At 32.5% G+C, this 15,065-nt stretch overlaps 1 protein-coding gene across 1 annotated transcript in view; it reads left to right on the top strand.

The window, feature by feature from the left end:
* The window catches only part of LOC123710227, a 195,482-nt gene that overhangs the window by 28,203 nt on the left and 152,214 nt on the right, over window positions 1-15,065 (top strand). Inside the window, exon 3 of the mRNA XM_045661995.1 lies at window positions 6,614-6,652. Within this exon, the coding sequence (XP_045517951.1) occupies window positions 6,614-6,652 (39 nt within the window). The remainder of the gene's footprint in view (window positions 1-6,613; window positions 6,653-15,065) is intronic.

Below are 15,065 nucleotides of genomic sequence, written 5' to 3'. Positions count from 1 at the left end.
TTATGGTTGAATTTCGCGTCAAACATCGTGATCTAACAAAATAATATGTATTGTACGTACAAGAAAGTACGTTCTTCCGAATGAGATCGGTTAATAACTGGCACGAGCCAAACATTATATTGAAGAAAAACTTGACCGCGGTCGCGTGCCTCTTGCTATCTTGTAATATTTACTTTTTATGATGCACCGGTATTTTAATAGTAGGAGCAACTGTAGTAACTGTATACAATCATTTGTTAGAAATGTATCACGAGGCGATTTGAATTGTTGAAAAATGTAATTATCGTTGTATAATCATATTTTTAGTTTAAACGTCTTTATTTTTGTCTTACGTTTTTAGAAGAACGAAACTTTAAAATTAATTCTTATTTTCGTGTTTTTTGATATAAAAAGACGTGGATGTGAAAGTGTGTGTAAAAATTTTAGTTATTTATACTGAGTTGCGGGCAGATTTATCATCATACTATAGATTTCTCCTATATAAGACAATACACTCACTTTCATTACGTAAAATTTGATATGAACCGCGATTTTTATTGCACAACTTTTTAATTACAAATCCAATTAAGTTGCATCAGTTTTCTTTACTCTACCTTTTTATTAATAACTGTAATTACTTCGGTCAGATACACTTGGGTTATTGTTAAATTAATAGTTAACCAGTTTTCTCTTTTGCTAATGAGAATATTATTTATACGTATGTTATTAAAAAGATTTTAAGTTTGTTAGCATAGTGGCTGGTCGTGGATTCAACCCATAGTATTTGTCTGTTATCTGTACACGTACGTAGTGAATTAATTGCTAATATAGTGAAGGAAAGTATTTTTAAGACCCGACAAAGTGGTTTAGTAATTAACGCAAATACAAGCCTTGGTTCGACGCCCGTTGTTCATTTAGGTTGGTCAAATCATAGGTGAGTATAACGGAACTGTAAAAGATCTTAAATCGTAAAGTTATACTAAAGCAACATTAATATCAATAGCTTGTCAGAGAAAATTGAAAACATCGAAGGGAGTTAAAAGCTATTACCCCAGCTAGTAGCTCACCGTTTAATCATTTCATGAAATAAATCCATTGACGATTTAAATTACGATATAAGAGATCCGTACTTCATTAATATTTGAAAGTAATGGTGCTTCAAGACGGCAATTTACATGTTCATTTGATTATTTAATTACATCGCGATCCCTTCATTTGTTTAGATGAATGTTTCTGCCGGGTGGATGATTAATACGACAATCATTATCGCGCACTATCATTAATAACTTTAACGTAGAAATTCCTGATATTTGATTTTAAAATATCTTTAGACTAAATATATAAGGGTTGAATTTCGATGATTTCGGCAATGATTAACTCGAAAGATTTACAATGGTATCAAGGTCAAAAGTAATATATATATATTACTTAATCCGACTGAAGGACTTATATATATATATATATATATATGGTCATGTTAATTATGAAATGGTAGTTGATACAATTTAAAAAAAAGGCGTAATAGGGCGCAAACCGGAGCACCTCTTTTGCCCTATTGCGTGTCGATTAAAGATATATATAATCAAAATTGTTATACTACATATTTATTAAATAAAATTACAGTACCATAAACAAATGTTAGTTCTATTATGTGGCAACACTTTGAAGTCGGAAACTACAATAACGACTTAAAAACAAAAATAATTTTGTTGTTAGTAATACAGTTATTTCCGTCTCTACTTAGAATTACATTTTCTTTTTAAACAATGTTTAACCTGTGACATTTGAGAAAAATCAGACAGATTTTGAAAGAGTCTCCATCAAATCCCGCCATTTTTCTAACTGCCATGTCCTGCAGCATTCTTATATATGAAATTAAAAATACTAGAACAGTGTTCCGTTATTCTTATATTCTATAGAAATTCACGATCGCTACGCTTGATTCTAATTACCGTGTGTTGAATCAATTTCAAGTGAGGTGAGGTTGCCCGCTAATGGCTATACCAAGTGATAAATATTCATCGGAGCAAAAACACGAACCGCACGCGCCGAGTTGCATCGCGCTTTCTTCTTTGCGAGCTGTGAAAATTTATTGGATAGGTTATGGTTTTTTATTTGTGTATTATTAAAATAATTCCATTGTAAATTATTGTGTCTGTTATTAGCTTAGTTTTAAATGTGTTAAAACTAATCCATTAACTAAATAATATCTTATGCAATTTAATATATTTTTCTTAATTTTTTTTTGATCGCTCGATAGCGATAAGGCTGCCAGTTGCCGTCCTTTTGATTTAATTATGTTCAGTATTTTTTTATTGTATGTAACGAAGTGTAAATAAATAAATAACCAAATTAAACCAACAAAACCAAATACAATATCCAAATTAAATTTCATTTCAAATAGGTTGTACTAATAAATTATATTTGACGTTTAAACAACCACCTTATGATCAGCACCATTAGCTAGAAAATCAAATAATTTTATAATCAGATCATGTTATAAATGTTTTTATAAAACACATAAACGTAGGCGTATTTCTAATTAAAAAGGCAATGCAATCGTCGCTTTCGAATAGTATACGCATAGTTAAGTATGAAGAACGTACTGCTAACTGGCATTGTTATAAAAAGTATTCATATACTCTATGATATAATCGAAATGTTTGGGCTAAAACTGCGATTGATTGAAAGATAGGAATCGTAAACATGAAACATTAGCACAACAACAAATCAATCCTGATAAAGCCACATTTAAAGTAACTCAAGTTGTTATTTTTATAATGATCTAAATATCTATTCGTTTACATTATCAAAGTTTATAAAAAACCAGAACCTCATATTTCTGCATCTGTTTTGTGATTACTTTTGTTTCAGGCAAGCAGGTTATCAGCTGTACCTGACGCCGCCGTCAATTTATTGTAACAAATAGAAAGAAAAGAGTACTACGTAAACAAACGTGATACGATATCTGGGTTGAGAGACACACGTTCAGTCTAGTACTAACCCAACACTGGTTTCAACCAAAAGTATGCTGTTGAATTTTATTATAAAACAAGCCTCATAAATCATTAAATGAAACAATAGCCTGTTGTTATCCCATCATTTGCCCCACATACAGGTGGAGCAAAACCCAGAACTTTCATTTATATACACAATTATTAATAGTTTGGTTGGTGGTTGAACCCAAAATGTGACTCGGCTTCCACCTCTCTACCTTTGAAATTGGTCAAAGATAAGTATTAATAGTACCTATGTCTTTTGTTAACATAGCTTTTACACATTAAGAAAACACTTTTCAATCGGATTGAAGCTATGCATTATTATTATAAACTTATAATTATTTACATTATTTTAAATATTATTTTTTTCCGACGTTTCGCGTGCTTTACAGGGTGCGTGGTCACGGTGACTAAAGACAAAAGGTGTTGAATGTCAAAAGTATTACAGCTGTAGAGAATGTTGTGTTATCTGTATTTAATAAGTATTAATATAAATTAAAATATCAGTTGTTTCGTAGATCCTCGTTTATTTCTTAGTGCGTTCCCGATTGGTGCAGGTCAGCGTTAGAAAAAGTTAGGGGCCGCTACGCTCGGGCAGCAAGAGAGATTGGTATTTCCATTCACTACGATTTCAATTGCGCTTACTAGGTAGACCTTACACAATGTATTTGGAGTATTTTATTAAAATATATTCGGTGAACTCTGAGGAAGGAAGGAAAAAGGAGAGAAAAATTTGAAAAAATGAAAGCGAAAGTACGCCGGGATAGCTTGTCAAAAATAATTATTGATATAGGTCCCTATAGCAGACACTATTTCATAATTTTTTAACTGTTGTTTTAGCTCAAAACGTCACAGTGTTTTATATTTTTTTGATTTGTTCTGTAATTGTCAGACGTATGACCCGGTTAATCGAGATTTATACTCAGAGTTTCTTCTGTTATCATACAGCATATTCAGTTGTAAAATGCTATTTATATATCAATCAATTAACTCGACAATGATTTACAGTTTTGCATTTTAAATGCCAACGAACGAACTATCAATGAATATTGAACTCAACGAAAACACCTAATCTATTCAAGTGGCTAGCCGTAGGGGTCGTAACATGAGTGACAAGGATGTCAATACACTATTACTATACACGAAAAAAGGATAGCATGTGCCTCGACGTTCGGGTCAGAAGTCACCCGATATGTCATAACCTGTATGAATGAAATAGCTATATATATATCGCTGTAAGATAGAGCAGGAACGCGTCGACAATGACGCGAGGGTCAAATGTCAAGTAAGAAGTCGCGGCCTGCGGGAGTGAGACGGTTATATGATTTTGTAGTTAGTTTGTGAGAGACCAAATATCGTAGGTCAAAAGACGAGCGTCTGTAACCCTGACCTCCTGACGCGATCCATGGGCCGTATTCAGAAATTTTATAATTATGTTTCTCAAGAAAAATAACTAATTTCGTCTGTCTAAATTATAATACGTTTAGTGTCAGCTTAAACATAAATAAAATTTAATGATAAAGGCTACAAATGAATCAGGAACAACAATCTGATCGTAAACAGTCAAACTGAGCTGTCGATATTGTTACAAGTGGTTACGACAGCTTTATTATATTAAGCAATAGCTCCAGTTTTATATCAATTAATCAAACTGTTTTGAATAATATAAATCTTAAATTACCATAATTTGAACACGACATTCAATTTCCTGCGTTCAGATCTTGTATAAAATAGCAGGAAAACTGTGACGTCTGTAATCAATATAATTTTGAAACTTTAAAATGTCATTTTGATCGATGCATAATGGGGGTTTTTCATAGATTCTTTCTAACTTTAATCCTACTATAATTTAGATATTACACAGTTATTGTCTTACATAAAATACTTGTGTGTTTTCCATAACTTAAAGTCCATTTAGTCAAAACTGTCTTATAATTCCAGGACTAATGTTTACGTCATTCACGATTTCATTTATTACTCAAAAGGGTATAGTCAGCAGAACAGCCCAGGTCTTTCCTTCTATGGTGAAGATGGTGTTGGTGGAATTTGATATGTTTTTAATTTCTTTGTCGACTCTTTTAATTTGTATATAACAAATATAAACATTATTACGAACAGGCTGAAATACTTATTTTGAAACAAATAGACCAAGTATTAGATTAAATAGATATATTGATGGAAGTAACTTACATTAAGCCAATAGTAAAGAGCTGTAGTTAGCTTTGATCATAAATACATATAACCACTACGTCGACAGCAATGGACTTGGGCCGAGGACGTGAAGGGTCATTTTTGTAACAAGTATATTATTTAAATTAATAAACTTTATTTATATTTTAACTATTAACATTATTATATTCGTACCTTGTAAAGTTTCAAATAACTTAAAATTCATTTTGATTCCCGCCCTGGATTCCCTGTGCACTAATGAATCGGGACCAACATAATTAAACTGTTCGCGACAACCGTCTTCAGTTCATTCTTCATGTTATTATTTTGAACGAAATAGTTTTCGGTGTCGAAATAAATTTTAAATCGGTTCAGTGCTGGATAATATAATTGTTAAATAGTGATTATTACACAATAATTTACGAGTGTTGTATACTCCAAACAAATGTTGTGTTGTCAATATGTTTAGCCCGGAGTTTCATTTCTCAAGCAAACTGTTGGAATTGCTTACTAAAGGTGTTTTAATTTTTTAAACTGTTTTTAAGGCGCGTGACTCTGTGGCTGTGTTACAACTAAGTACGCTGTGCGTGGTTACTATTGTCACTTCTTTTCAAAGAACGCTTTATGACGGAAACATTATCTGTAAAGTAATGTATTATCTGTAAATCTTAAAAGTATTCATAGTATCATTGACATACGTGTCATAGTGCGCGCTAAATCTCCACCCTGAATCTTCATTGTTGTCATAGACAAGGTGTGCCATAGACAGCTATTCATCTATATGAACTAAATAGATGTTGTATGGGGCGAGAATTGAACCGCCACTTCAATATTAATATGATGATATTAGCTAACTTTTCAATGACAAATATTTTAGTTCAGATATATAGAACGGACATGTGGAAACTATTACAAAATCTTTGAATGTGTAAGTGGCGTAATCTATTTTTCAGTACCGAAAACATTTAATATAAAACAAAAGGATTGGCGGATCGTTTATTTTGCTTTCCGTACGTTTTATCACATTTCTAATAATGAAGTTTTATGTAACAATGTACCAAACAATAAAACCATACTTTACATAAGCTAAAACTCAATTTTTTATCAATTAAACCTAAGACTTCCTCGGTTATCTAAAGGTTATCCTTTAACATAACCTTTGGCATATCTCGCATAGGGTCAAAGGAACAGTGATAGGTTATATTTGATAGGCATCGTTGTTTTTAAGTCTAAGGGTATTATTGAACTTAAAAATTGTGTAATTAAGATTTTACTAAAAGTGTAATATAGTAAGTTAATTATTACACAGAGATCGTTAAACATGGATGACAATGACATTTCTCCTGCTTGACAGCCTCAAATAATGTCTTTAATGACATAAGCTGTTTATTACAAATTTAATTATAAATAATATGACCTGGTAGGAATGTTTTCTTAATTTATTAATATCGTATCCTTTCTTGCAGGAAACGCAAAACGGGATTTCCCTTTAACAGCAAGTAACGGTAAGTTCATGCTTTATTCTTTATGTATTAGATATATATAGGTTATGGTTTTAAATCCTGCAACTAAGAACTTAAATTCTTCTATTAAAGATATAATTGACAACATATTTTTTACATAAATATTTTTCTCATTAGTTTTGTAATTGTGTGAGCAGTGTTGGCCTAGTGGTTACAGCAAAAGTTGTAAAGACAAGGTTGTTCTGTACTTGTCTATTAAGAAAAAAATCATGCCAAGATTAAACGTTTTTATTTCGCAATTGTCATATTGCCATACAGTTGTGACATCACCATAGAATATCCAACAATAAGCGATAATGAAAGGCAGATAATATCTATTCCCAGATTGCGTAAGGATATGCGACCATAAACAATGCTTATCTGGACTAAATCGATCCAAAATTAATACTTACAATCCCCAGTAAAAACGTACATAAATTTCCCTCTAACGGTAGTAACGTAATCAGGTTTTATCTAGAGATATCGCAAATCGAGCAAACAAAACAATAACGGTTCTGGCGAATTGACCATTGGACGGTCTGCTCCTACGTATAATGCCGTAACTACAATTTTTTAATCTGTGTATTTATTATCTGTATTATTTATTATTGTTTTAAAATATGTTGACGTGTGCGGTCACTAAGGTAATACGTTTATCATTTAGATTATTTCCCATTTGCTTAGAGAGGCGTTTTCTCTTAATGAAACAATTTTTTTTTACGGAAATAGTCCCGTGGACAGTTGGCACATAGAAGTCGTGCGCGTGCCCTCAGTTGTGGAACGCCGAAAGATAAAGATGCAATTTCGTTCTCTGCTTTAACATCTGATGATGAAACTTAGCTGCAGGAAAATCTGAACAACTGCTTCACTCTCCTGCAGAGTCCCGACATCTGTAAATCCAAGGGATCCGCTCGAAAAGTGGTCGTTGACGAGCTTACTAAGTTTTTGCCTCATTCTGTGTCATTAAATACTATGAAAGCATGGAAGTTATAATTGAAATAATGATAAAATAAGTGCTTTTAAATTTATATGAATGGCCACATTTAAAGAGTATATTTTCAAATATTCGCACAAAACATTTTTGCTACGCCGTAGCATAGGTCACAGAAAATTTTGTTACACCATTATTCACGGGGAATGTATATCCTTGCCTTATAAATCGACCAGGTGGACTCGTGACACTACAATGAAACCTTTCACCCAGATACGGCAACCTGCTACGATCAATTTCATATAAATCGCAATCTTACGCATTTACTGCAGTCTTGTCTTAATTTAATGATCTTAATGGCTATTTTACGCGTTAATCTAAACGTTTGATGTTGGGATTGAATGCTTTATAACGAATTGATACGTGAAGGAATAAAGCAAGCATTCGTGAGAAAAATCATAAAAATAGGGGTACTACCGTGTAGGTTTAGCTCTGTATCTGCTCGAGATCGTATTTTTTTTTCTAATAGACAAGGAGGTGATCAGCCTACTGTCAGACGCCGAAACTTTGCCGTATTTCGCCTTCATCTACAGTTACACGCTTAAGCCACTATGCCACTTCTCGAAATAAAAATAGACGATATTTATTTTTTAAATGTCCTTTACTTATTCATTAATGACATTTTAATTTAACCATTCGATTTAGTCATAAAAAGTCTATTAAGTTTGATATACAAATACTGTTTTTTTTATTTGTAACTGGTAATATTCTTTAAACAGACTTCAAAAATGGAGCTGCAAGTTGTAGCTATATGCGTGTGTTATTGGAATTGAATATTTTTTGAGCACGATGGCTTCCAAGTACGTATGGTACATTTTGTAAGTGTATGTTTATTCACAAATTTATCAAAAAGGTGATTTCAAGATTAGCTTATTATAGTATATAATTATTCAGACAGTTTAGTTACTAATTACATGTAAAGTATTTTTATAAATACGTATCATTTAATATAGAAAGGTTCAGAAGTTCCTATAGTATTATCTCGCACGACGATCGTGTTCACACGTTGACACAATGAAACCGGCCCATTAGCTCCGTACATCCAACAAGAAGGTTAACTATGCCCAAAAGAAGAACGTACCACAATTTGTATGGACTATGGAACGAGTAGTAGCGATCTTGATAACGCCAACGGCAGCGAGATAATATCTCACGCTTTTGTCTAGTGCGTAGTGATTTAGCGATTGATGAGGAAATAAGAACAATGGGGATATTTAAAGTGGAAGAAAATACTAAAAGCTGCTTAGATTTAAATTATTTTTAAATTTGGAATGTTTGGAAGTTCATAGTGTAACAGGAGTGCAAGTGAAAAAATTTCGATATTTAATTTAATAATTTATTACTAACGATCCATTATAAAATAGTTTTCAATTTTGATTTCAATAAAAATGGCGGCTATTTTAGTCGTAAGAGAATTGAGTACGAAAATCCAAAACAGAGCCATTTATACATTACAACGAATAATCATTACTATATATAAAAGTGGTTAATTGGTACAATCGTTCTAAACAGCAAAACTTATTTGAATAGGCCTATTTTCAACGCAAAGCAAGCACACGTAATTATGATTAATTGGGATATAGCTCAGTTTTTTTCTATGTTTTTGATTTCGTATGTGAATTTTGATTTAGGAACACCTGTTAGGACAGGATTGTGTTGCTTGTAAAGTAAATAATAATAATAATAGCTACCTCATTACGAAATATCTAACGTAACGAAAAGCCTTCACTTTAGGTCCACTGTATGAAATTAGCCTTTTAATTGTGAGTAATAATCTTACTCATAATACGATTATGAGTATGTGTTTATGACCATCTTCATCACAATTTATCAAAAAGCTATTACCCAACGATATCAATGGAGTGTGATAGGATTGTGCGCGTCGCTCATATATTTTCTAAGATGCTATCTCTGATACTGAAAGCTGCGTTCAGGCAAATATTGCACATGGGTACTAAACGCTGAGTTGCAAAATTATTGAGTTTATTAGAATAATCGCAGTAACGAGAATTTACATTTTATTTATTTGTTCCAAAAAGCTATTACCCAACGATATCAATGGAGTGTGATAGGATTGTGCGCGTCGCTCATATATTTTCTAAGATGCTATCTCTGATACTGAAAGCTGCGTTCAGGCAAATATTGCACGTGGGTACTAAACGCTGAGTTGCAAAATTATTGAGTTTATTAGAATAATCGCAGTAACGAGAATTTACATTTTATTTACTTGTTCCAAAATGTCTATTGAATTCTTAAACAATATTTAAATAAATAAAAAACATATAAATTAAATAAAAAACATACTCGTATAGCTGGACCAATACAGTCTTTCGTTTAGCAACATATTTTGTGATTTTTATTTATATATATTTCGCTTGTCTGTTAAAGAGGATCTTTTGAACACTTCCTAAAAAAATAAAAATACTATTTGGAGAACGTAGTGGTTTAAAATATGTTGGTTACAATACTTATTACAATTCATAGAAAACTTCGTGAATCATCTTAAATGCTAAATGGTAGGTTTAATTTTTGTAATTTGATGTTTGCGTCACGGATAGAATAATAATTATTGGCTTGATCAGAATTATATCATATCTTTGGGGTTGTTTAAGATGACAAGGTTGTAGTAATAATTAATAAAAACTTCTAATAACATTAACTAAATTATTTCGTCTCGATTAAACAAATTGTGTACGTTGTGAGACAGATGATCGTTCTATTCTGAAGTCTTCATAAAGACGATGGACACAATTATAGTAAACTGTGTGACAACAAATTATTGATAATGGTTAACGGCGATCGGGTTTCCAGTGCAAGTTGTAATTTTAGTTATAAATCAGCCTTTCCCCGAAGTTGCGGAGGCGAGTTGGTCAACGGGTGACCGACTTTTTGTGTTTTAATGGATATTTTCGGCATAAGGTTCAAAATCATTAATGTGTTAATAACTCAATCTCAATGTTTTGTTATGAAAAAACATTCAGTATATTTTTCATGATATTGTTTTTCTATTTTTATTTATATAAATTTCCCATGATATATGAGCTATAGGAGATCTTTTGCACACTTTTTGTCCACTACCGTAAAAATTTATAGTCGCTTAAAGTATGGTGCATACCTTTCCAACAAAACACAACAAAATAACAGCAATGAAAAGAATGTGAGATAACCATTTTGTTTATTTTAAAGGACAAAGTACGTTTTAAGTGTGTCCTCAGTGAGGTCGCTCCGTGAAGCCTATAAACTTCTGAGCTTCTGGAAGGAGCTAGGCTGGTAATTATCCAGGGCTTTACGCACAACAGACAACAAATGGGCGTCTAAGTGCGGAAACTGTGTCTACATACATACACGTGGGATGTGTTTCCTGTACAAGTGTTATTCACGTACTCCAAATCATAAATTGTCCAGTGGTCAGTTTATTTTATTGTCACCCTATATGCCATGGCCCGGTAGACCGGTTACACCCGCGCAGCCTCATTTAAACTGTAGCACATTCCAACGGTGCCCTTATATTTATAGTACGGCCTTCCGTGTAATTTTTAAATACTCAAAAATTAAAACAAAATCAGTACTTTAACGTCTGTCTCTTTCTAACAAATAGCACCAACGTTGGGTTGAAAAGAGACCGGTGGATGTACCGAGAGTTTGACAAAGAAGGACTATTGTAACAGTCTAAATAATTAAAAAAAAAATTTCTTATAGTAGTTATAGTAATAATTGTTCTTTTTTATCTAGTTTTTATTTTATTTACTATTCTCACAAATCTTCCAAGACTTCTCCTTTACTCATACTGTTAATTTTTACTTTTATTATTTTTTCTACACATAGTACATACTACATACACTCTACATTTTTCATCTGAGGCGCAAACTAAGTGCTGTGGTCTCTGCCAGAGTGACCAGGGCTGTGGAACACGTCTGCTCCACAGCATGGCCAGCCAGGACCAGTTACAGTCACAGCAACACACACTTAAATTGTATTTTTTTTATAATTTATAATTATTATTATTATTTTGTGTTTCTCTGTGCGTTTCGTTTCTAATAAATTAATTTCGTTTCTAACTATCTTCCTTTTCTATTAATAAGTGTTAGTTTGTAAAAGCACAATCGTTGTGACTAAGTACTACACTATAAATTTAAATAAAACCTTACATTCTATTAGTGTTGTATATCGTTGTTAATTTAAGCCCAAAATATATAACTTTACATATATTTTTGACGGCCGAATGTTCAGTGTTTTTCAACCTGATACCCCAACTTCCAGCATAAAGGATGTATTTATTGATTTTAACGGTCAGAAAATGAATAAAAATATATTATTAACTATATCAGTATTGTGTCATAATTTCTAATTTAAAATATTGAGACCAAACGAGTATAAAAATACTTTTCATCCTCTAATAGCTTTTATCACTTCACCCGGCAAATAACAGTTAAACAGTACAAAATATATTCTAAAATGTATGCACTATACATGAATCGAATCGTTATGCACTTTTTTATCTGTACCGATATACTTTTAGCTGTTTTTAAATACTGTATTTTAAGCAACCTGAATCGTTTATTCCCGAGATAAACATTTCTCATTTTTGCTATTCCTCAAAAAGCCAAAGGTTAACATAGTATTGCCTGGGCACTCCAACATATACGTACGTACGTACATACTGTAACGTGCCAAATGAAACATGTTCAAGACAGAAACAAAAGTTGTGTGTCTATTGTTGTTGAATTAATCAGCCATAAAAAAATTATTGCTTCGAATCCGCTTAAGTTACGGAAGCTGTTACTTTTTTTGTTTTCATTAACCCACGTCAAAAACCCCGGCAAACGAGGTTTTTCTGATCAAATATCTTATAATTGTTGTATTATATACATTCTATACAGTACCGTACCAATGTTTGCTATGTAACACGCGAAACACAGTAATTTAAGAATTATAAATACTACTATTAAGGAGCTATTCATCTTTTTGCTCATAATAACAGGCTCTAAGTGGGTGTGATATTCGAGTTAAAATTATTCCTCACCATCATTATGCAAAGACAATCGACACTTTAATCTTTGAGTAAATTGTGCTCGTAGATAGTCAATTTAATTTATTCTAAGGTAAATTGATATTTTCGCTATCTCCTCAGAGATTATTTGCAATAATGGTCAGTAAAATTAAATATTATGCCAAGAAATTACATTTGAAATGTCTATCTGATTGTTATTAAAATTAGTAGGGTAACACTAACGGTGGCTGATTGTCTATCAACGAAATTGCAATATAATTGCAACATTAGTTAATGTAATCCTAATAAAGGCGTTAACAGATACCGGCAAACTACTTGAGCATTAAACAAGGGACTTTGCGCATCGTACACAGCGCAGGTCACAAACGTCAACTTATTTACCAATCACGCGATCGACACGTCACGCCGCATAAACTGTAGATATAGCTAGTGTATCATGTGGTGAAATCTAATAAATAAATAAATAAAATTAGACTATTTTAACGATTTTTTTGTAATTTGCCGCTTTTAATACCATCGCAATCATGGTCGACATTTTAAGAAATTGTCCTGTTGTCATTAGGGCTTTAGCGTGGGTTTTTTTGCTAGCGTAAATATGCCTAAAGCCGTGAGCAATAGCTTGTTTAATACATCTATCCAGCGGATATTTCATTCAACTCTGTTATAAAATACACAAACTTGTCCTTTTATTAGAATTTTATCATAATTGCACCAAATATTCTTTATCTATCCCTCAAGCTTTTCATCGAGAAGTCTACAATAAAGTCGGTATCGCTATCGCTATTGACAGTTCCAGCGTACCGACAGGAAGGTACTACAAACACCACCTGTTTGAATTTGTGCCATTACTTCATTAATTAATAATACATATATCAGCTTACTAAAGCCTAAAATTTACAGGGAAATGTTTAAGTTCCCTGCCCACGAAGGCTAGCTGCAAAATGTAAGGCAGTAATTTCGACGTACACTTGACGGGCCAATGGTCGCCCCAGCAAGCCTTCCGGCGTTTGCTACTGATAAGAAAAGATGGCATTTTGATACTAGCTAAGCCTTAGTTATAAGCGTATGAAATATTTTATAGTTTTGTGTACTAAAAGGAAAATAGGCGGTACTACCTTTTGGGTTTTGGCCTAAGATTTATGTATCTGATTCGTGATCATTTGTTTTTTCTAATAGGCAAGCAAAATGCCTGTCAAATGCCTTTGATTTTTTTTGGGTCTATGGCATGCCTCACGATATTTTCCTTCACCATACGAGCGAGTGTTAAATCCGCACACAGACAGAAAGTCTATTAGTGCACAGCCTGGATTCCAACTTACGACCTCCAATATAAGAGCCGCACGCTGAAGGAACGAAAAACTCTTGTTATTTGCGCGTTACCTATAATCACAAAAACAACATTAAAATTATTTTTAAAATCTTCAACGGGAGACCGAATAAATCTGCTGACATCATCATTTTCAATCCAATCAAAAGCGAAAGAAAAAGGTACTACGGGAATTTTGAACTCCAGTAGCTCTGTTCTTCTTTCTAGAAATATAAAAAAAAAACTTAAAATCATTTTGTTACATCAGTCACAATATAATATACTGATTATTTGATAACCCTGGTCCTCTGAATACAATTTATTTAGATTATCATCATGGAAATGTATGGAAATTGGCTCGATAATGTAAATTATCCGTGGTCTCAATGCTTGTATATGGTTAAGGGGTGAACAGGTCGTTGCGATCAGGTGTACCTAGATATATAAGAACGTAATACTAAGAGCTATAGTAGAATACATAAGTGACATGCATTTTCTTTATTTGGACGGGAAAGGATCCTCACCCCCTAGGGGGTGATTTTGAAGTTTGCGTATCCGAGATCGAGTAGAAGAATTATCTGGTAAGTCCAAGGTCTGCAGATTCATAACTTTCTCAACGGTTCACGCCTTCCATCCAAATTTGATTTATTACTTATTTATTAGTTAAATTAAGGTTGGTACACCATATTATAAAAAAAAAACTATAGTAACCTATTGAAAGAAAACACTTTTTAACCGGATTGAAGCTAGGTATTATTATAAATTATAATTATTTTACATAATTTTTTCCGACGTTTCGCGTACTTTACCGCGTGCGTGGTCACGGTGACTAAAGACAATACTATAGTAACCTACTTTTAGTTTACGACATTTCTTAAATTATAAATTTTGAATAGAATTTTATACGCCAACTTAAAACAAGGTTGTTACTAAATAAACTCTACATTGCATTTTTATTTATTTATACTCTTAAAGCTAATATGTATATTAAAAAAAAACACTTGAACATCATACAAAGCCAAAACAGATTACATTGATGAACAATATATGTATATGAAACAGAAATCATAAGTAAGTACATTAATATACAAAATGAAACTTATTTTAC

The sequence above is a fragment of the Pieris brassicae genome, chromosome 5 (genome assembly GCF_905147105.1).
Source record: "Pieris brassicae chromosome 5, ilPieBrab1.1, whole genome shotgun sequence".
NCBI classification, from domain to species: Eukaryota; Metazoa; Arthropoda; class Insecta; order Lepidoptera; family Pieridae; genus Pieris; species Pieris brassicae.
The sequence above is the reverse complement of the archived record's forward strand: the minus strand, read 5'-3'. Positions and strand labels throughout refer to the sequence as shown.